We start from the raw sequence: 23,588 nt of genomic DNA, 5'->3' as shown, positions 1-23,588 counted from the left end.
TCATATTGTGCAAAATATGCTCACTTTGCAGTTCTAATCCATGTACAGTCCTGTAAAAGGGGGTACACAGTTCACAAATACGCCTTTGTCTAAACAGCACTTGCTGGATTTGCGGCACCGATGGTTGTCACATGATGTTTATGAAATCCCACTGAATGTTAACTCACTGCTACTAAGATGCGTTGTTAGGAGATTATGTGAGCTTTCCATACATGCAGCATGAAGGTAAAATGCACTCCCAATTCTTACCCTGACAATGCTCTGGTAAAAAGTCGGTCAAAGTACTTTTTCCACCTTTCATCAGAAATAGGCCAACCAAAGCCACGTTCCACAACTCTAAGTGGCTATAAGCAGAAATTAAATGCCAACCCTATAATGTTAAATATTTACATTTTGGATGACAGTTTGGCACAGTGGTTAGCATTGCTGTTGGTGTTGTGGTCATGGGTCCATTCTGACCAAAGTAAGATCTACGTGGAGTATGTATGTGCTCCCTGTGGGGGTTTCCTTAGTGTGCTTCAGTTTTTTCCAGCAGTCCAAAAGCATACTAGTAGGTTAATTACCTTCTGGTGTAATTGACCCTACAGGACCTGATTCATCAAAGAACGTAAAACGAACGCATTGTGCGTTTTTTTTAAAACACATGTATATAGGGCATACGCACGTCCGTATTCAATAAGAAATGGATCTGAAGACACAACTGCTGGTGAATACGGGTCTAGGTACACTCTGCTCTAACAGACAATACACTGCAGGATAGGTCCAGTCAGGGCCGGATTAAGGGAATGGAGGCCCCTGGGCTAAGGGCGCCTCCATTCCCCCGTGAGGCCCCCAATGTGAGACACCCGCCACCCCCCCCCCCTCCGTACCCCGTGAGGGCCCCCCCCAAGCGCTTACCTGTCACTGTAGTCCTCCGTCCCTAGCGCGCTGTAAGCTCCTTACTGAGGAGATCTCGCGAGAGTTCACTCGCGAGATCTCCTCAGTAAGCAGATTACTGAGCGCCGGGGACGAAGGACTACAGTGACAGTGCTTAGCAGCATTGATCGGGCTGGGGGCGCCCCCGCCCCCGGCTGAGGACTTTGAAGGGCCCCCTGGATGCCCGAGGCCCCTGGGCTATAGCCCAGTTAGACCTCGGGTTAATCCGGCACTGGGTACAGTACATAAGTGGAATATAAAGTCCCAAAAGAATGCACAGGAAAAAAAAGTTCAATTAATGTCACCTGTTAACAATATAGTAATTAATGACAAAATATTTAAAAATTATAAACCTGTTGTTTCTTCTTTTTTCCCCATGAAATACATTTACTGGGATGTTCTAATGCCTACTGTACGTAAAATACATTTTTACAGTTGCTCCTGATTTCAAACACTAGTTCCAGCTGTATACACAGCCGTCGTGCAAGTGATACGACTGAAAAGCATATATCTACGAGATGCCCAAAGCATGAATTGGACGCCCTTACTGTACATTGACTACATGTATACTCCCATTCCCCTCCCCGCTCTACCTCTGAAATCGAAGGCTGTAGTAAGGGACCTTAGCGGTGCAAGATGAATTGGTCGTTGCTGCGTTCTCTGACGTATGGTTAATTTCTGTGCATGCGCAGAGTGATTTTACGCAAAATATGGCATGTATCGGCGTTTACGTGTCTTAACGAATAAGGCCCACTGTGTGCTTGTGTATTAGTGGAATTCGACTGTAAACTCCACTGGGGCAGGGACTGATGGCAATGATCAAACATTCTCTACACTGCCTAATATGTAGGTGTTATATAAATAAAGAATATTAATATGTAAAACATGAAATTAAGACGCAGTGCTCACTCTAACTCTGACCTGCAATTTTTTTTCCCTTTCCATCACAAAAAAACTCTTACATAGTGTTGAAAGGGTGTCAGAAATGAGACAATAGGCTAAAATAACAATGCTATAAATATCAGTTATGTGAGCTGTGACCTCACTTGCCACGCCCCTGTATAAGAATTCACCAATGCGCTGCAATCATACATATAAACATATACATAGCAATCTTTTTATCTAGGAGACTGCAAGCCATCCATTATCCACTCAGGCTATGAATATTGCACTGTGCCAAAATGATGGATTTCATCTTGAACATGATGGCCGAATTCAGCAATCTTAGACATTCCATAGTTTATCAGATGTGGATATTTATAAAATAAATCAAAGCTGACAATTGTGCAATTTGAGATAAAACCAATAAAATATCCATTTCTTTTATTTGTGGTTCAGAAAATGTGTCTTAAATTGACGCACCTGAAATATCTGTGTACTCTTCAGCATTTAGACCTTGCTCCCTGCTCATTTCCGCCGGTAGATCCATAAAACATTTCATTCTTGGAGAGTACACTATTAACCCAGTGCTAGCTTGGCGAAGAAGACTTTCCAAGTACCTTAACGTAAAGAAAAAGCTAACATTTATTTATTTTGTACTAAAATGTTTAATGCAGTGAGATACATTGATTTAGTTGCCGGAATCAAAAAGATATGTCACTTTTTTCAAATGACTTTTCTTTGCAATCTATGTGTACAGGTACTCAAATAAATATACTAACCTACAAGTAAGTTTGGGTACAATTTATTAAATGACACCCATGATTTGACTTGGGTATAGCTATTTGTAAATAACTAAATGTGTTACTTTCACTGAATAAAACTTTAATACATTTAAGTATAAGAAATATTAATGAGTTAACACAGGAATACACATATAAATGAAAAGCTCACATGCCCAATGACACACTGCATTCAAGAACTATACACAAAGCACTGGTTCCTGCTTTGTACATAATCAGCAAATAGCCTGAGTGTTTAGGATACTCCAACTTCACAAAGATCATGAAGCTAAACACTGAAATTGTATTATAGCAGTGTTATTTGCGACAATACTATACTATATGAACTCTGTTATTAAAAAGCTAGAAAACCTAAAATACTAGTTTATCCACTACAAAAATGCATCTTATAATGTGCACAAATATATATGTAAAATTGTCATACCGTGACTGGAATAAACGTATCTGGCACTGTATCTCACTGTGAGATATGTTATAGTCAGAAAGGCTCCATGTAATATTCTTAAACACCCTTAATGACAAAAGTCTGATGTGCAAATGGAAAAAATGCCTAGCTCATAGTCAAACCCTTTTCTATCCTGCCACCAGTCATGATTCTCCCAAGACAGTCCAGATTTCCAGCAGCTGCATGGCCATCCAGGAAAGGTATGATCTTGTCCAAAAAGTGGTGTGGTTTGGGCATATCTGGGCATGGTTTGGGTGAAATTGGCATAGTTTGAGCATATCTGGGCATGGTTTGGGTGAAATGGGCATAATTTGAGAATATCTGGGCATGGTATTGGTGAACTGGGCATAGTTTGAGTATATCTGGGCATGGTTTTGGTGAACTGGGCATAGTTTGAGCATATCTGGGCATGGTTTTGGTGAACTGGGCATAGTTTGAGTATATCTGGGCATGGTTTCGGTGAACAGGGAATAGTAGGAGTGGATCAGGCTGTGGCCTATTTTGACCTAAATTTACAATCGATAATGTTGGCTTATCTCATATACTATGTAACTCTGATAAGGACTTGAAACCTTTACAAAATTATTTTAATAGCTCTTTCATATAATGCAATTGAATTTAAGGTTAAACTGTCCTTTAAGGATGTGAGCATGTCTTTTCAAATGAACACCAGAAGGCAGTAGTACACACATATTAAATGGGGTTAAACCTAAATGTCCTTTTTGGGTTAAGTTGACAACCAAATATAATATTTAGTAAAACCTGTATTGACGTTCTAGCATTATACAATAGAACACATCCTGTGAGACAACTAAGGACGAAGTCCCACTCTCTTCTACATCCCACACTGTGTTCTAGCTCTCACTGCACATTGTTCAGTTCTGTAGTCCCATGTAACCTATCCAGTTTATTCTCTCTACACAGATAAAGATGGGTTGTTGTGTCTTGTTTCGTGTCCACCTGCACGTACCAGTTGTTGTAAAGCGAAGTGATGGTTTGTTCTCCAGTAGCATCTGTCGGCTGTGTCTGTTGCAGCAAGGTGTTCCGGATACAGTATGTGACATCAATATTCACTACGTGGGCGACAGACTGTAGAGTGCAGAGATACGATCGCATCCCACTCAGAACCTCTGATGGACGCTGGATCTCACGTGTGACTGGATTCCAGTTCAGCAATGAAACCAAAGCCCTAGAAATTATTAATCTGTTAATGCTTATAATATTACATAAGTCTATATGTTAAAGACTGAAGATACTTCTATATACCAAGGTGCAGACAAGTTCCACTCCATTAAAGGTTCAGGGTTAGGTCACTTTTAGTGGATAACATATTTATCCTCATTAAGTGCATGAGCGCAAAAGCACTGCTGGAATAAAACATATTTGTGTGCATAACAGATAGAGAACTTGTATCCGTTGTCCTGAATACAGAAAAGTGTGGATGGAATAAAAATTGTTTCTGTGTGTGCATTATTGGTGAGAAACATCTATTCACAATCAATGACTGAGGGGGCTGTATTCAAGTTGACAGCATTGTGGATTACCTTATAGATTAAACAAACAATTGCAGTATCATATTTAATTACATTAAAATCCTTAACTAAAAAGTGTGCAACGTAAGTAAAGTTCTAATACTGGGAGCCAAGAGTGCATTCTCATACAGAACCTCTGAGGATCGATAGGGAACTCATCTTGTCTCCGGAACCAATGTTCCTAGGAAAGCAGCCTGCCAAATAACAGGAATCCAATGGCCATAGAGTGCCTCAATGATGTCATTGATTTGTAGTACATGTATAGGTTACAGTCCCATGAGTACAGTATTAATTCAATTCACAAAATGACTACCACCAGATGAGACAGGTGCTCTTTAAAGAGAAACGGCGAACAAGCAATATTATTATATGAAGAAAGCAATAGAAAAAATAAGCAGTAACATGGTATGTTAACATATTACATAATATATATGTAAAAAGCATACCGATTAAGTCTCGTCTCTAAGTGCGAGCTGAGGTACTCGGCTGGGGTGATCACATGATCAAACACCATGATAGTCCTGACATGGTCTAAAGTCATGGAGAGTTCACAGAGAGTCTGGTGTAGTTTGTCCATACTGAAAGAAGGAGATACATTCAGATATATCAATGATTAGAAATAATATATAAGAAAGTGAGCTGAAGCACATAATAAATATTTACAGTTTGCCTGTGAGACAAGTTGTAACAATGACTTTTCAGCCAAAGCTTTACTCTAGCTCTGTGATGTTATCACAGCTGTCAATGAGAGACTCGGATTCATACACAACCTGCAATAGTAGGACACTGATGCAGAGGACGTAGTCATGTTTGTGTAGTGTATCTTGTGTGAAATCGCTCTGTGCATGTCCAGGAGGTGGACGCATGCACATGCAGCTACACAGACTTGGAGAGGCGAGATGTGGGAAGGAAGGGGTATACTAACATTGGCTGAGTACAGTAACGCGGTTGGGCTCATGCAGATCTGCAGAAGCACGCATAAATGCTGTTAGGAGGTGGATCTTTTGCACCTGCATAAGGGCGGTTGCAAATACTCGCTAACGATGAAGACTTGTCATAAACCAGTACAGCTATGCATTTATTCAGAGTCATTTACTCCCATCTGGCTACAGGGCCGGTGCTAGGGTCCATGGCGCCCTAGGCATTTTTACAAAATCGGCGCCCCCCCCCCCCCCTCACTCCGTCTTTCCTTACCTTGTCTCACCACGCCGCCTCTCTGCTCCGTCTCCTCCCCTCCACTCACTGACACTAGTGAGTGGAGGGGAGGAGACGGAGCAGAGAGGCGGCGGTGGTGAGCAATAGCCTCTTCCCCCCCCTCCCCGTGCATCTGAATGCTGTGCGGCGGCCGTGACAGGTATGGTCAGCGGTCGCCGCACAGTTTTAAAGTCATTTACCATTCTGTGGCGCCCTCCAGAGCCCGGCGCCCTAGGCAAGTGCCTAACCTTGCCTAATGGGAGCACCGGGCCTGTCTGGCTACTAACTCTGCATCAGCCAGTAGCTTTTCAATCTGTGGTATCTGTGCCCCATAGGGTACCTCCGATAGACTCAAGGGGTACGATATATTAGTATATTTTACTTTTTACTAATGAATGTAATGTTGTTTTGAGATATAATTAGTAGACTAATCATTTTGAAAACATTTGAAGGAATAAGGAGTGTCTTGGTATAAATGTACTCAGATTGGGGGGTACTTTGAATACAAGTAAAAACATTAGGGTTTACTTGGTAAATACTTACTCTCAGATGGTATACATGTTAATAAAACACTGAGAAAGGTCTATACCCACTGGTGTTTTTTTACGTGTGTTCTACTTAGAGATGCTCACTGACCCCCGTGTTTTGGTTTTGGCTTTGGATCTGGATTACCTTCGGGTTTTGGTTTTGCCAAAACCACCCTTGCGAGTTTTGGTTTTGTTTTGCTATTTTTTACAAAATTCCATTTTTTGGGTTAAAATAACATAATTTAAGTATTATTTTGTACCTACATTAATATTAACCTCACTAACACTAATTTCCAGTCATTTCCATTCAATTTTGACCACCTCACAGGTCACAATATTATTTTCATACACTTTCAAACAGAAGACATGCCTGCTTGTCTTCCTATTCATCAATGCCTCTTAGCAATGGAGCACTCTTCTTTGTCTGTTACCTATATAATCCAGTAGAATTTGCCTGCAAATTCAGAAGACAAGCCTGCTTGTCGTCCTATTCATCAATGACTCTAAGCAATGGAGCACTCCTCTGTCTGTTACCTATATAACTCAGTAGAATTTGCCTGCAAATTCAGAAGACAAGCCTGCTTGTCGTCCTATTCATCAATGACTCTTAGCAATGGAGCACTTGTCTTTGGGTGTATATTAGACCCTACACTTATTAGTGCAAATTCAGAAAAAAAGACTGCAAGGACTGGTATATTAGTATTTCAGCAATGACAAATTCAGCAATGGAGCTCTTGTCTTTGGGTGTCACGGGCACTAGGAGTCTTTACCCAGGATATCACCAGATGATGGACTTACCAGAGTAGTATAGTTGGTAATATGGTACTCTGGTAGCAGGGTGACAACGGAACAGGAGAAACAGCAGATGGTGAGAGAATGCTCGAGGAAAGTCTATGACTAGCAGCAACTGGTAATGAGTAGATGAATGTACACGAGGAACCAGATGGACAAGGAAACGTGAGGGTAGTCAGTGGTCTGCGTATAGCAAGTTGTACCACTGCTATAGTGAGGTGGAATGTCCAGAAGTAGCGAGGAGGTGGTGAGAGTCAGCGGTCTGCGTATAGCAAGTTGTACCGCTGTCTAGGTGAAGGAATGGAATCCAGGTGAAGGTAGGTAACAGGGAAGTCAGTGGTCTGCGTTAGCAAGTTGTACCACTGCTATGTGAGAAGATACTTGAAACTGGTGTCACAGGGAACAGGAGTCAATGGTCTGCATATAGCAAGTTGTACCACTGCAATATATATGTGAGGAGGGGCACGAGGAGATGAATGCAATGCAGAGTATACACGGGCACACAGGACTTGATCCCACGATGATATCCACAATACAATGATAACTGAGCAGCACTGCTACATATACAAAGTCACAATAACTATCCAGACAATAGTGAACAAAGTCAATGGTAGCAATAGTCTCAGTGGATAGGAGACTCCGGAGGAGAACACAACTCAGTCCAGCTAGATATGCAATACACAAGCAAAGTCAATGAAAAGTATGCATACCGCGGTTCAGGAGAGCAGGCTGTCAGAGAGACTTGCAGAGATACCTGAACGGCTGAAGGCCGGCAGGAGGAGAGACCACTGGAAGGTGGAAGCGGTAATCAGGTTGGTGCAGCACACGGCAGGTAAACCAGCATGAACGAGACAATACTCTGGAAGCAGTAGTAAGAAGAACTGGAACGTGAAGAACACGGGAGAGTTGAGGCGGTCTGATATCCAGTAGCAGAGATGAGAGCAGCGGAGCGCTGACCCGATAAACACAGGAGAATAGAAGTGAGCAGGAACTCTGTAGAAGCACGGAGGCAGCGGATAGGAATCAGCTGGCTGCAGACACGATGAACACAGGAGAGTTGAAGTGAGCAGGAACTCTGTAGAAGCACGGAGGCAGCGGATAGGAATCAGCTGGCTGCAGACACGATGAACACAGGAGAGTTGAAGTGAGCAGGAACTCTGTAGAAGCAATGGAGGCAGCGGATAGGAATCAGCTGGCTGCAGACACGATGAACACAGGAGAGTTGAAGTGAGCAGGAACTCTGTAGAAGCAACGGAGGCAGCGGATAGGAATCAGCTGGTTGCAGACACGATGAACACAGGAGAGTTGAAGTGAGCAGGAACTCTGTAGAAGCACGGAGGCAGCGGATAGGAATCAGCTGGCTGCAGACACGATGAACACAGGAGAGTTGAAGTGGTCTGGAAACCACAAACGAATAACAGGAATCAGCAGGAGCTGAATACACGAGGAAACACAGGAACACCTTCAGAGGCTCATGGGGAATGAGACTCCAAGATCAGGCAACGAGGTATTGACCACAGGTGCTTTAAATAGGGAGTGTTGCCTGATCAGCCAATTAACTAAAAGCAACAGGTACTGAAGGCTTGAAAGGGCTGCACATGAGCAGACCCTCAGGATGGTAGACGGCCACGGTTCCTGAATACACGAGGAGTAGCACTCACAGTCCGGTGAGTGACATTGGGTGTATATAACACCATACACTTTTTGTACACTACACCTACTCTTTTTCTCAATCTATCCTACCCCTTCTGTATCCATCTCTCAAATGGGGCTAGATCGCCGTGGAGTACGGTATTTATACATTCCAAAATTCGCGAGATCTGAGATCCAACTACGTCACAATAACATTTGCCTCGATTTGGATTCCGAATTGGCGCAAAAATACCGAGCTGACTCGGCTCGGTACTCGGATCTCGACTCGGGTTCGGTTTTCGGGAAACCGAGCCCGCCCATCTCTAGTTCTGCCAGTGTTTTACCAGACTTGTGTTGTATTCCATTTTGCTTCTTGCTCTATCCATACGCATTTGGTAAAGCTTACGGTGACCTCAAAACACACTAGTAACAAACGTATGTCAGACTTATTTGCATGTGACATGCATTTTCACTAATGATTTTTAACACACACAAAAAAAACGCAACTGGGTACATGGGTACAACGAAAGATATTAATTATGGTCTGAAAATTGCCTTATGCATGTGGTCAGCAGATGGCAGTAGAACTCACTAATGATGTTTTATCTTTGGGTAAAACAAACATTTTACTCACTTTGTGGTGACGCTGCGGTCTTTGCGTTGGCTTTCTGCCCCTGGTTTTTCTTTTTCAGGTTCTGCTTTCTTAGGGGGTGGTTTTTTCAGTCTCTTGTTCCTGGCTTTGCTGATGGTCGCTGCACAGTGCTTGGGAAGCAACTGAAAAATGAGATTTATGATACATTAGTTTTCTCCAAGTTCTTTGAGGGACACATGAACCCCCAAACAGGATTAAAACAACACAGAATAAATCCTTAAATTCTTTAAGAGTCACTTACTTATCACATGTCATCTGGGTGCGTAGTGCATTTAAACTCTTTTATAGATAAAGGACATCTTCAGTTTTAGTTTTGTACCATATAACAATAAAGACAATTTTCCAGCCAGAAAATCTTTACACTGTATATGGCCATGCGGGGACAGCTGTGAACATTACCTCTGTAGCCACAGCGTCATAACCAGTCTCACACAGGCAAATTTGCCTATTTTTGTTTGTAAAACCCAAATGTATATCTCAAACCACAAAGTAAATTTAAATCTATTGACACAATACATACTCAAATTCTGTGTATAAAACTCACATAAAACAAGTATGCAGTCAATATAATGTGGCAAAAAGGGCAGTTTGCAACGGACTGTTAAGGGAGAGACTAATAGTTCATCTGGCAGTCTGCAGTGGGCAGCATGGTGGCTTAGTGATTAGCAGTTCTGCCTGACAGCACTGGGGTCATGAGTTCAATTCCCGACCATGGCCTTATCTGTGTGGAGTTTGTATATTCTCCCTGTGTGTGCGTGGGTTTCCTCAGGGTGCTCCGGTTTCCTCCCACACTCTAAAAACATATTGGTAGGTTAATTGACTGCTTTTAAATTGCCCTTAGTCTCTCTCGGTCTGTGTGTGTGTATGTTAGGGGATTTAGATTGTAAGCTCCAATGGGACAGGGACTGATGTGAATGAGTTCTCTGTACAGCACTGCGGAATTAGTGGTGCTATATAAATAAATTGATGATGATGATAATGATAATGCAGACTCATGCTGCAGACAATCTTAAGTCTCTATACTTATCTACACACAGACCACAGGATCACATGTGCGACAATGGCACCGACAAGGATGGGGATGATTATTGCTTTCATTTTTTCATTTTGTATTGAAAAATGTTTTCTTTTAACTTCACAAATAAATTTGAGCTATTTACTAATATTACTTTCTTATTTATTTTTATACAAATGGAACTGAAGCACAAATCTGGGCAAGCATGCGCACATCTGTGGAGGATGACCAAGTGGAGCAGTAAGTTACCTCTTACCGCTCCAGGCCAGTATCACTCAGCTGCCTCAGTGATATTTTATTTTTTTCATAAATTGCAGTGGTAAGTGATTAATTTTATCCCTGTGATAAAAGCAGATAAACAAAATCAGACTTATTTCCGCAATAGGGGATATTTTGATATCCGTGTTCATATCAGCCAATGTTTTTATACATATAAATTGAATTGTTTACACGATACAATGTAATTGGAGTAAATGTACAGGTACTGTAGCTGAAGATACCTTCTCACTGAGGTTACACTGCTCCGCACAGATGTCCATTATACAGCTGCTGGCCTGCTTGCTGATTTCATCCAGAAAGTTGTTGCATAGCCCCAGGCTGCAGTTTTTCAGATGAGGATACTGCAATTAAGACATGAAATGTAGCATTTTAAATCACTTGAACCTGCACTACATGGGTAATCTACTTCTAAACATGGGTAATCTACTTCTAAAAGCATTTCGAGTTGAAATAAATTAACAAAATACTATAACAAAAATACAGCTATAATAACAACAGCAATAATGCTTATTTATATAGCACTTCCTTGATAAAAAATATGTGTTATATAGGGGATGTTATGTAGGTTTAAAGGTGAAAAAAACTGGCAGCCATTTTCAAAGGCAGGGGTCAGGGAACTTTTTCACCTTTTACCCCTAGATATATTTAGATACGCCAATGTTACCCCCTTGATTTGAAAGGAAGGAAATCATATATTATTAATTATTGGAATTCAAAATTTGATTGAATCTATTCAAAATTTCTTTCAAAGCTTCAACTTCAAAACTTCAGGTTTTGGAGAAATGATTCAGCGTCCAATCGATTTATCTGCTTTGTTTTTATGTTCGTTAGAGTGGAAAATCCTTGTTCACAAAGGTAGGTTGTTGCAAAAGGCAGCAACTTTTTGACTGCCTCCTCATGTGCAATTTTGAATGCCTTTGCAGCTGTTGACATCCAAAAATATGACAGATCTGCTTTGTTTTCAAATGCAATACGTGCTTTATAATTGCATCGAGGCTCAAGAAGTGCCTCTGCCAACCCTTGAAGCTCTTCTGGTACAACAGCAATTTCACATTTAAAGGGGTCTACAATCCAACTGACAGCATGTGAATCAGCAGCATTACCCCCAGGAATTTCATTTTTACCCCATTTGGGGTAATTTACCACTGTTCCCTGACCACTGTTCTAAGGTGAACCAATATTGATGAAAATGCAGCCTATCATGTCATGCCTTTGTGATTCCTAGAAAAGTGAAAAACTGTATTCACCTATTGGTTCAGCTCCCAAAATGGCTGCCTTTACTGGGCCTGATTCATTAAGGAAGGTAAGGCAAAAAGATGAGTAAGTTTTCTCCTGGACAAAACCATGTTACAATGCAAGGGGTATTTGATAGCTTTATTTTTACACTGAAATGGAAATTTGATCTAGGACATGTCCTTCCCCAACTATAAATCGTTCCCCACATTTTAAATTTAGCTCCCCCTACAATGCAGCATGGTTTTTCCAAGGTGAAAAGTTACTCATTTTTTTGCTCCGCTTTCCTTAATGAATCAGGCCTAATGTGTTTAAGTGAAATACACTTTAACAAAGCCTTGACTAACATTACCAACAAGCAAACTGATTCTCTGGAGCCCAATGTCTTCCTTTAGTTGTTTATTTTGCCAACAAATCAAAAATTGATGTGATCTAATTCAGCACCGGACTACATGAAGTAATGTGCAGGTTATAGATGAAAAAGCTAAAAGGCATTACTTTGTAATGTATCTGTAATACAATTCAATCTGCAGCCTTTAGAAAACAAAGGCATTAATGTATAATTAATAAGACAACTGGGCTCAAACAATAACGTGAGGAAGAGAAACACAATGTAGTCTAAACAACAAATGCATGGTAAGGTCAGCAGGGCTATTTAGTTACTATTGATGTTGCTTTCAGTACAATGTTGTGTCTCACCTCCTCCGGGCACATCTCGTGGGTGCAAGTTGAGAAGTGAGCACAGGCCAACGGAAAGGAAATAGAGTAACGCATAGCGGAGGGCTCGTCCATTGTTAATAGGAGCATCTTCTCAAACGTGCGAACATGAAAACTGGGAGAGAACACAAGATAGAATGTCAAACTGAGTGACTGGCATGATATCTGTATAGAAAAACTCAGAGGCCTGCTAAATTCTCTTCACCTGTATAAATATAACCTAAGAATTCTAAGTTTCATTAATGGCTATTTAGTAGGTAATTTAGTCCATCTAACAGTTCTAAATTCAAATGATTTCACAAACTATAATGAAATGTTAAATGAGAAATCTGGAGCAAAAACTATATGATGAAGATTCAACAGGTTCAAAGGTGAACTATATACACATATATATATATATATATATATATATATATATATATATATATATATATATATATATATACATATATATACCTCCATATGATACAGTATAACGCGCACCAGAGAAACTGACATTTATTGTTAGTAACATTATCTTAACCTTACTGTGTGTATGGCAGCATAAATGGTAGCAACCAGCAAAAGTAAAATAACAAAGTGCCCATTGCAATTAATAGTAGTCCCAAATGCTGGGCTACAACAATACAAATTGTAAGCTTTTTGGGACAGGTCCTTGTTTATTTATGCGTCTTTGTATTAACTGTAAGCTCCTATTTATTTTTATGAACATTTTGCACCCTTTTATTTATGAACTTTTGTTGTACCCTTTTTAGTTTTATTTAGCTATAGTTTTCTCTGTGGTTTTTGACGGCTATTGTGATGCTAAATACATGCATATATACATACTATAATTTTTTCGAGTGGAATAGGTTGGTTTATCTTTGTATAGGAATTAGAGGGAAATCTCTATCTCTCTCCCTCCATCCATGTGTTTTATTTATCATTAGTGTTCATCATTTATTATATAGACAATGAACATTCTTTTTGTTTTTGAATACTATACTACATTTTTATATTTTATTATAGATTTATTTTATAGATCATTTTATAGATAATTGCGTAAGATTAGGAAAACACACATTTTAGAGATAGCAGCTTCACTAATCATATCACACCACAATGATTTGTAGATTGCATAGGCATACATTTATTTTAGGAAATATAAGAAGATAATAGACTTGTTCATGCCATCAGCAATTTTGTATGCTGAATTCATGCTGATTTGCTTGCCTGTTACACTCTGCTGTTGCTGTGCCTCTGAAGAAATAAAGCTCAATGGAATGTCTTGTCTATTTTCATCATTCATGTTTCAATGCAGTTTAAGTTTTTAACAATTTACAGGTAATTACAATATGTTGTCTACATGAATCTTTATATAACGAGACACACCAATTTCAGACTCAACAATGTATCCATATACTCTTTCAGAATTGAATAATCAAAATGACATAGTACCAACCAAAATATGGAGAGGTCAGAGTTCTCTGTAATCAGCTCTTCCACAGAGTCCAGCATCCAAGTGTGAAACATGATCAGATTCATCACTTTGCCTAGGTCAGGGTTGTCCCGCAGAGATAGTGGAGCTTTTGATACACTGGTATATGCCTAAGGATAAGAGAGGTAACACTTGCAAAAGTGGACAATAAATAGAGTAATGAGGTTATTAAAAAACAAAATAAGATTGATTGCAGTAAAACCTATTTCATATAGGATAATGCACTGTTTAATGTTAAGTATATGGATATAAGAAGCAGCCAGGGAGTTCTATGACCATATCAAAATCATCTCTAGGCCAAGGTGAGTTCTAGCATCCATAATAACATTTTAGACACATTTTCCTAACACTGAATTGGTGACACTGTTGAAAATTAACTTCTGCATTAAACTAGAAAGGCTTTAGCAAAAGTGCTTCATTAGTGCAAACCCCTAGGGGTATATTTACTAAACTGCAGGTTTGAAAAAGTGGAGATGTTGCCTATAGCAATCAATCTGATTCTAGCTGTTATTTTGTAGAACGTACTAAATAATTGATAGCGAGAATCTGATTCGTTGCTATATGCAACATTTTCAATTTTCAAGCCTGCAGTTTAGTAAATATACCCCCTACTACTCTTTCATGGCTGCTGACATCATCAGGGCTAGAATTAGGATGGATCATTATCTAATGATGTAATTGTTTAATAACAAACTGTTAAATGTTGTTGAAAATAATTTTGATCTTGGTAGTTGCAGCTTGGTGGGGTTTGGGTAGGACTTAACACAGTTTGACATCTTTTTCTTAAGTGCCCAAAAAAATTATAACTACTAAGAGGTCTGTAGAAAACCTATAGAAAAAGCAGAGTAAGTGTTGCCAAAACAGTGACCTTCTCTATTATGAGAGCTGTACTATTGCCTTAGCAGAGGAGACAATAAAAGTAAGAGAACATCATGTTCCAGGCATGGCGTGCTTGTCTTTGATCCTTGAGGAATGGAATAATTAAGCCATTAATGTATAGCTTGATTTATCTGTTTCTATTACAAACACGCAGTCTGTTTCCTATTTTTATGAAAGTCATGGTGATCATGCCAAACATTACTATGGAGCTGTTAAGTAAATTCTGCACATTTTTATTTATATTGCCTATTAACAGGGAAATATTCACATACAAATAAACAGGCACTGCAGAGCAAAATGAGCAAAAATGTTTGCAGTAAATGTTTATTGTGTTTAATTTCACTGACATCTAGTGGTCAATAGAATTATTGCAGCTGGAAAGAAGAAAATCCATCAACACTTTCACCTTTGTAACAAAGTTGTCTACTATGAAAGGTTGTAAACTGTATTGAGTCAGATTCTCAATGTCAGTACTTTGCCCTGTATGTTAGAAGAAATTGGTGATAACTTAAAAATAATATGGGAGCATTCAGTCCTCTCACCTGCAGACGGAACCAGTCAAGTCTCAAACCTTTAAAATCAAATGTCTCCTTGTTGTCAACTGCAGTAAACAATACAATGAATGTAGAGATAATAATTAAAATGGAAAATCATGGAACTGAAAAGTATGCAGTATTTTAGACCAAACAGCAACTTTAAATGCAATTTGATACAATATGGCTATGTTACTACAATAGATGGTGTTGCATTGTTAGGAATAAAATTGATGAAAGTGTAGAGTATTTTTGCAAATAAAGATATCAAATGTTATATCTTTAAATATCAAGTACCTTTTAAGCATGTACATGATTTCATTTTTATTAATTGTCCTTCTACAAATCATTATCTCATTTTTGTAACCTCTGAAGGTTACAAAATATGGCTGCCAGTTATACAGACACAGACTCACGGCTCTCAACATGTCATGAGAAGTAGAGGGGAAGAAGGAGGGTGAGGATGTTACACTGTAGACAAAGCTCATGGAGAGTTCCAAAGCCTCTCTGCTTAATACATCATTTGCCATGTGACTGTGGTTGCCATAGCAGTCCATGACACTGTACAGAATTCTAAATCATTAATTGCAGCCTGAAGAAAATGGTAAAAACCAACATTCTTCTTACAGCCCGTCATACACTTAATTTTTCATGCTTTAAATAACTAAATATATTGGAAATCACTGCAAGCTTTCAATGCCCTTAAGCTCCGTTATTTGGCAAACATAGGGCTTGTCTTTCACATGAGACTGTCACCATAGGGACATCTCTTTTTATTTATTGTAGCACACCCAATATGTTAAGCATGTTTACCTGGCCAGTGCTTCTTTGTCAACACTCAGAAGCCCTGGGATAAATAACATAGGGGATGGATTGTAGTGCTGCCGAGAAAAGCCCAGCCTGTTTGTCTTATTATAAACAAAATAGCACTACTGACACTATACATCACAGCACTGGTAATACAACTCTGGAGAAAGACCAGGTAAGTGGTATCACAATGCACGCCCTTCCACAGTCAATGGGGATCTTTTAGAGTTAGACATATGCCATTTTTTTTTCCATAAAATACTGATTTCCTACAGCGTTTGTGCAGCAATAATGCTTATGCATACAGCGATGGCCAAAAGTTTTGAGAATGACACAAGCTTTTCACAAAGTTTGCTGCTTCAGTGTTTTTAGACCTTTTAGTCAGATGTTGCTATAGAATACTGAAATAAAATTACAAGCATTTAATAAGTGTCAAAGGTTTTAATTGACAATTACATTACGTTTATGCAAAGATTCAATATTTGCAGTGTTGACCCTTCTTTTTGAAGACCTCTGAAATTCATCCTGGCATGCTGTCAATCAACTTCTGGGCCACATACTGACTGATGGCCGCCCGTTCTCGTCTAATCAATGCTTGGAGCTTGTCAGAGTTTGTGGGTTTTTGTTTGTCCACCTGCATCTTGAGGATTTACCACAAGTTCTCAATGAGATTAAGGTCTGGGGAGTTTCCTGGTCATGGAGCAATGTTTTGATCCCCAAGCCACTTAGTTATCACTTATCATGCTGGAAAAGGCATTGTTCGTGACCGAACTATTTTTGGATGGTTAGGAGAAGTTGCTCTTGGAGGATGTTTTGGTAGAATTCTTTATTCATGGCTGTGCGCGCTGCATTTTTAATCTCATTCTCCTCTGTGGACACCTCCCTCTAATCCATGAAGAACTGCCAAACTTATATAGACACAGGAATGGATATTACAACTGAAGTGGCAATAGATCACACATTAATAATTCATCACCGCTGGATCCACCATTACAGAAGTCTTTGTATTTTGATGTAATTGGCAGAAAAGGCCTTCTTCGTGGAAATTGAAGTTCATTTTTATGAACATCATCTTTTCCACATTTTGAGGAAGTAGCCTCCTACTCTGATCACTGTCAGGGTTCCTGGATGTGCTGAAAACAAGTTGGTACATGGGTCTTCAAATCCCCTTTATTTCCTCCCAGTATGTAAAGGGACTGTCTGATGTGTCTATTTCTATACTGTCGTTAAAATAATCTTACACCATCATTTGGATGTTGATAGTAGGATCAGGTGGAGTTACAGCAGATGTGTCATGTTTTTTGGTCAATTCTTTTAGACCAGACCACATGCCAAAATGTTGTGCTGAGTCATCTGCATTATCCCTGGGTCTCTTGGAAAAGATAAGTTTTTTCCTAGAAGCATTTGACTGAGAAACTGTCACATAACACTTGAGCTGTCATCTTGCTCATGAGGAGCTCCTTGCATCTCTTGAGATCTGGGTCAGTTGGAAACAAAGAGAAGACATAGCTCTTAAACCTAGGATCAAGCACAGTCGCCAAAATGTAGTGATCCGATTTCAAGATTATGATAACTCTTGGATCCTGGCGAAGTGAATAAAGTACTTGATCCTTCAGTTTTTCAAGTTGCTTTTCCAAAAGTCTAATTAAGGGAATCACTTGGCTCAAGTTAGCAATGTCTGAACTCACTTCACAGGTGACTACTTCGTATGGTTTCAGCACCTTGCACAACATGAAAAGTATTCTCCACTGCGCTTGAATAAAATACATCCCCCTCCTTTCCCAATTCCATGGCATGTGGAGTAAGCGTGGATGGCTTTTCACTGTTCCTCCATCCTCAGAAGCACATCCAGGGTGGAATTCCACCTTGTTACCACCTCTTGCTTCAGTTGGTGGCAGGGCAAATTAAATTGCTCTTGTAGCTGCTGCAATCTCCTCCATGCTTTTGCCAACTGCCGGAAATGTCCAGATATTTACGGGCCACAGACAGCATCTCCTGCACGTCTCTGTCATTTTTTTAAAAGCTCTGCAGCACCAAGTTTATTGTGTGAGCAAAACAGGGAATGTGATGGAATTCACCCAGCTGTAATGCTATCACAATATTGGTGGTGTTATCAGAAATGACATATCTTGAGGAGAGTCCATGCAGGATAAGCCACGTTGCAATGACATCCCTTAGTTTTTGTAACAGATTGTCAGCTGTATGTCTCTTGGTGAAGACGGTGACACACAGAGTAGCCTGCCTCTGACAAATGTGATGTACTTGGGTACAAGCTGCTGCTGTTCCTGCTGGTGAAGGCGAATTACCAACCCAGTGGGCTGTCATAGTCATATAATCTTTAGTTTGCCCAGTTCCGCTTGTCCACATATCTGTGGTTAAGTGTACAGTGGGTAGAATGGCATTTTGTAGCCCAATAATTACATTTTTATAAACCTTCTGGTAGAGGTGAGGAATAGCTACCCAACTGCACTAGAGACTGCCAAGAACTGTGCTACCCCTTCTGTGTCTCTTTGTGAAATGGCGCTGGATCGCCATGGAGGGCGGTACTTATAGGATCCAAAACTCGCAAGATCCGACGATGCAACAATGACATTTTGCTTTGCTTTCACTTCCGAGAGCATGCAAAAGTACCAAGCCGAGTCGGATCGGCAAAGTTCGGGTGGGCTCGGTTCTCGGTGAACGGAACCCGAGCATCTCTACTTTCAACACATGGGTTTTCTGGTACAACCCGTGCAGACAGTGTTTGTATATTATTCGCTCTACTTCTTTATAGAGGAAGAGTAGGGCTGGGGTGAAAAAAATATGTTTTGCTTTCCCCGTCTCCCTGCTTGAAGTATCTGTCTTCTGTTCATTGGTGAAAAACTCGGAGAGGAGACGAATATAAATATGACTGGGTGAACGTAATCTAAAAGAGGAAATGACCATTGACCCATTTGTGGGAATGAAAAAACTGTTATAACGTAGCTTTCTTACTTCTCACTACTCTAATCCCTCGGCGAGGGGCATGATGACTGGGTCTCCTTCTGACCCTATCTGCATCTCTAATGGTACCCACCAAGACTGCCCCATTTCCCCTCTTATCTTCACTCTCGTCATAGAACCCCTTGTTGCAACCATTCCAGCCTGCCCTGACATAAAGGGTTTGCAGACGGGGGATCCTGAAAGTAAATGATCTCTCATTGCTGATGATGTCCTCTTGACCCTCCAACAGCTGAGAACATCTCTCACCAGCCTCTTCCAAACCATGCATCTTCATGGTAGTCTTTCAGGCTACAAAATTAACATTGCCATGTTGGAAGCTCTGATGCTTAATCTCCCCAGTCGAGATGGTCAAACCCTCACCTCCCAATTCAACTTTTGATGGCAAAAATTGAAGATGAAATAGCTGAGTGTTTATGTTACAACTCCTACGAGTCCATTTACCAGGAAATTTACCCAGTTCTTTTTGCGAAAAACTAAGTCAGAGCTCTTCTCTTGGCGCTTTCTAATTATCTCATGGCTGGGCAGGATCATTGCAGTCAAAATTAATCTCCTGAAATGCACAACTGGTCTGCCCATTTGTGCTTGATTGTAGCTTTTTTTACTTCTGCTGCATCTCTGTCGTGGATCGCCATTGAGACCACTTATCTCAAACTGCCATCCCTTTTTTGCATCTGGGGTCTCTCAGAACTCATCAGATCTCCCTCATCAGCCACTGTTTACACTGATCATTTTGGCTAAGACCTGGGAGACCTGCTAGCCTCATCTAAACATACAGCCGTCTCCCCCTTCTATTCTGCCTCTCTGGGAAAACTCTGACTTTCCTCCGGGTCTCTCCACTGTTTTCTCTAATGCTTGGATTCCTTCTGGTATTCGATTTTCTGATGACCTTTTACACCAAGGCACCTTTCTCTCTTGGGATCTGCAATCTAAATTTCCAGACCTCTGGAAATTTAGACACTTTGTGGAATCTCTCGGTTGGGTGTCTCTCCGGCCCTCTCCTCCCTCCTCCCTCCCCCTCCCCATTTGATGCTCTCTGCCTCTCTTCACTAGTTTGCAAAGGTATGATTTCCTAAATCTACAGTCTATCTCTTGACACCCTATTAACTCCTGGTCACAGACACTAGAGGCAGTGGGAGAGGGATTCCCACTCTCCCCCCTCCCAGCGGAGGACTATTAGGAATATATTAGGGAACAAGTGCCCACCAGTTCCATCTCCATATTGATCAAAGAGGATGCTCATAAGGTGTACTGTAGGGGGTACTTCACTCCCGATAAGCTCTCCAAAATGTTCTCTTCTATCTCTTCATCCTGTTGATGTGGCACATCTGGTGGTCCTGCCCAAAAATTTTGGGACCGAGAGGGGCCCTCCTCTCTCCTTCCGTGTCCCGTCCTGAAGGATCCTTGGTCCTTCATCCTTTGCTACCCACTTCTGGATGCTGGTGAGCAGTAAGTGACATTGGCTTCTCATGTCCTTGCTGCAGCACACTGCTTAATTGCTAAGACATGGAAGCAGACTGATCCCCCTTGAATATCTGCCGTGCAGGGCTATATTTGGTTCATTGCCCAGACGAAAATATTACCCATCACTTACATGATAAGAAAGACAAAGTTCACCCAACCTGGGCTCCCTGGATCTACCTGTATCCTACACACTCACCCACCCTCCCATGTTACTGTCGTACTTCACCTTAGTCTCCGCCCTACAGTGGATCCTTTTTGGTCTGATTTTCCGAGTTGAGTACAGTCCTGAGACCACACCAAACTCCGTTATATTTTTAACTCTGCTATATTTCCCCCACCGATGACAACCAAGCCGCCCCACCTGTTCTTTCACTCCCTCTTTTTTTACCCTAAAAATACTGTTCTAATGCTTGAACAATTATTGTAATATTGGGGGGGTTGAATGTCTATGCACAGCAGTTCCATGTACTGTTTTCAGATTATGCTTGTTTCTCTGATATTCCCCCTATTGTTCATTGTTTATGTTTCTATTTCAAAATAAATTGTAAAAGAAAAACTGTTAACACTTAGGGGGGTATTCAATTGTTCGGCTTGACGGCCGAAAAACTCGCGCTCTAAAACTATTACCGTTAATACGGTAAAATCGCGCTTAAAAACCGTTCATACGGTAATTTACTCGCTGAATTTCAGCTCGCAGCTTCCTGAAATTCAGCGAGTAATTACCGTATTAACGGTAATAGTTTTAGAGCGCAAGTTTTCCGGAGGTCCCCTCAGGGGGGTATTCAATTGTTCGTCCGGACCTCCGGAAAACTCGCGCTCTAAAACTATTACCATTAATACGGTAATTACTCGCTGAATTTCAGCTGCGGAGCTGCGAGCTGAAATTCAGCGAGTAAATTACCGTATGAACGGTTTTTAAGCGCAATTTTACCGTATTAACGGTAATAGTTTTAGAGCGCGAGTTTTTCGGCCGTCAAGCTGAACAATTGAATACCCCCCTTAGTGCGTCTAATATAGATAAAAAAATTAGGTTATTACCTTGCTTTACATTCAGTGCTGATAGGGTGCTCACAAATGAGGACATAATCACAGATTCCTCTTCAGGACAAACGGTAAGATTCTGTAAGAAATTTACATGTACAAAAGTTCACAGTTTGGAATACAGAGTATCTGAATTGGGGGGGTTGCTACACATTTTAGGTTGTATTTTTATAACAACTTGCAGACCATTCCAACTATAGGGTAAGGTGGTAATTAAGAACCTTGCCTGACACAGCACAATTCTAGGGAAAGCAGTGACACGATTCACAGTCTCCTTCTATCCCTTTCCCACACCTCTTGTTGGGCCAGTCACCGCTCTCCTGGATTACTAATGATACCAGCGCTTCCTCCTTTCCTCCTGCAGTAACTGTATTTGGAGCGAGGTGACTGACAGTACATGTGCTGGGGAGGAACCATGCTCTTTCCACTGTACCTACTCTACGCACACTGCTAAGATTACGGTAGAAATTAGAGTAAATAGAGGAGATAATAGAGTTGTAAGGTAAACTTTAATGGAGAGTGTAGCTAACCAATACACAAGTGAGTAATACTTTGATATAACTATGGTCTTAGCCCTGGGGGTAAATGTATTAATGTCCAGATTCTTCAACTTCGGCGTGTTCAGCGTCTTCGGCGATTAAATTTAAAGCTGCATTGTAAAGGGAAGTTTCCCTTTACAAGGGAGCGCCGTTTTTAATTTAATCGCCGAAGACTCTGAACACGCCGGAGTTGAAGAATCCGGACATTAATACATTTACCCCCTGGTGTTTAAATCTGATTATATTATTTATGTGTACACACATGTATGAATATATCTATGAATGTATGTATTTATTTTTAGACTTGATGTTAGTCTTCAACACCTCCCAAATTGATTAATTTAATTACCTGTATGATGTCACTAAGGACCAAGGCATCAAATTTTGCCAGATACTGGAGATGATATCTCTGAATGATGGGCTGGTGCTTCCTCACTAGAGCCCGAAGCTGCTCCATACAAAACATCAATTCAGCTACGTGTCTAGTATAAAAACATACAAATAAGGATCACTAAATAAATATATACATCTGTACACTATAACTCAATTGTCTACATGCGCTTCATATCTAGGCCACACAACTAAACACACACATACATGCGGTCTATTATATTTCCAGAATTGGTCTTGCTATTAAAATAATGCATGTGGTTGTTTTTAGTATTAGGGGGTATAGTTACTAAACTGCGGGTTTGAAAAAGTGCAGATGTTGCCTATAGCAACCAATCAGATTCTAGCTGTCCCTTGGATAAGCTGAGTCCTCATTTACATGGGGTACTTAATATTCTCCTCACCGGGTCAAATATTTGCACATAATTTTGCTATGTATATTTTCCTTATGTTGATACATGATGATACGGAGAGATGAAGGTCAGTGAGAAGACAACAGATAAGCAGTAATTGCTTTTACTGTTTGGTACACAGGAATTTGTGGCACCAAATTACAATTTTATTCTGTATTTACACTATCAAGGACCCTCTCCTCTATTTATTTTGGATCTGTACACTTACCTTCTGACAAGTGTTGGCTTACAATTACTTCACGTAAATTCTGATGCTGACTGCAGCATTCTAAAGCATTAACTCCACAATAAAAATGCAATGGAGTTCTGTGGATCTGCTCGAATACTTGTTTTCTTTTTTTTTGTAACAATTAAAAAAATACTTTTTAGTATAAATGGTCATGATTTGCACTCTGTCAACCTCTGTAAATGTAACATATCATGTCTAAAGCAAGTTCTAATTAATAATTCA

At 40.3% G+C, this 23,588-nt stretch overlaps 1 protein-coding gene across 1 annotated transcript in view; it reads right to left on the bottom strand.

Moving 5' to 3' along the window:
* NCKAP1L (NCK associated protein 1 like) overlaps positions 1-23,588 on the bottom strand; it is a 163,207-nt gene that overhangs the window by 76,325 nt on the left and 63,294 nt on the right. Inside the window, exons 13-22 of the mRNA XM_075199242.1 lie at positions 22,684-22,816; positions 21,793-21,874; positions 15,514-15,572; positions 14,057-14,202; positions 12,598-12,730; positions 10,887-11,006; positions 9,354-9,493; positions 5,021-5,152; positions 4,013-4,231; positions 2,278-2,414 (exon numbers count right to left, since the gene is read on the bottom strand). Coding sequence (XP_075055343.1) covers positions 2,278-2,414; positions 4,013-4,231; positions 5,021-5,152; positions 9,354-9,493; positions 10,887-11,006; positions 12,598-12,730; positions 14,057-14,202; positions 15,514-15,572; positions 21,793-21,874; positions 22,684-22,816 — 1,301 coding nt within the window. The remainder of the gene's footprint in view (positions 1-2,277; positions 2,415-4,012; positions 4,232-5,020; positions 5,153-9,353; positions 9,494-10,886; positions 11,007-12,597; positions 12,731-14,056; positions 14,203-15,513; positions 15,573-21,792; positions 21,875-22,683; positions 22,817-23,588) is intronic.

Source organism: Mixophyes fleayi, chromosome 2, assembly GCF_038048845.1.
Source record: "Mixophyes fleayi isolate aMixFle1 chromosome 2, aMixFle1.hap1, whole genome shotgun sequence".
Taxonomy (NCBI): domain Eukaryota; kingdom Metazoa; phylum Chordata; class Amphibia; order Anura; family Limnodynastidae; genus Mixophyes; species Mixophyes fleayi.
Note: the sequence above shows the minus strand (reverse complement) of the source record. Positions and strands in the feature narration are given on the sequence as shown.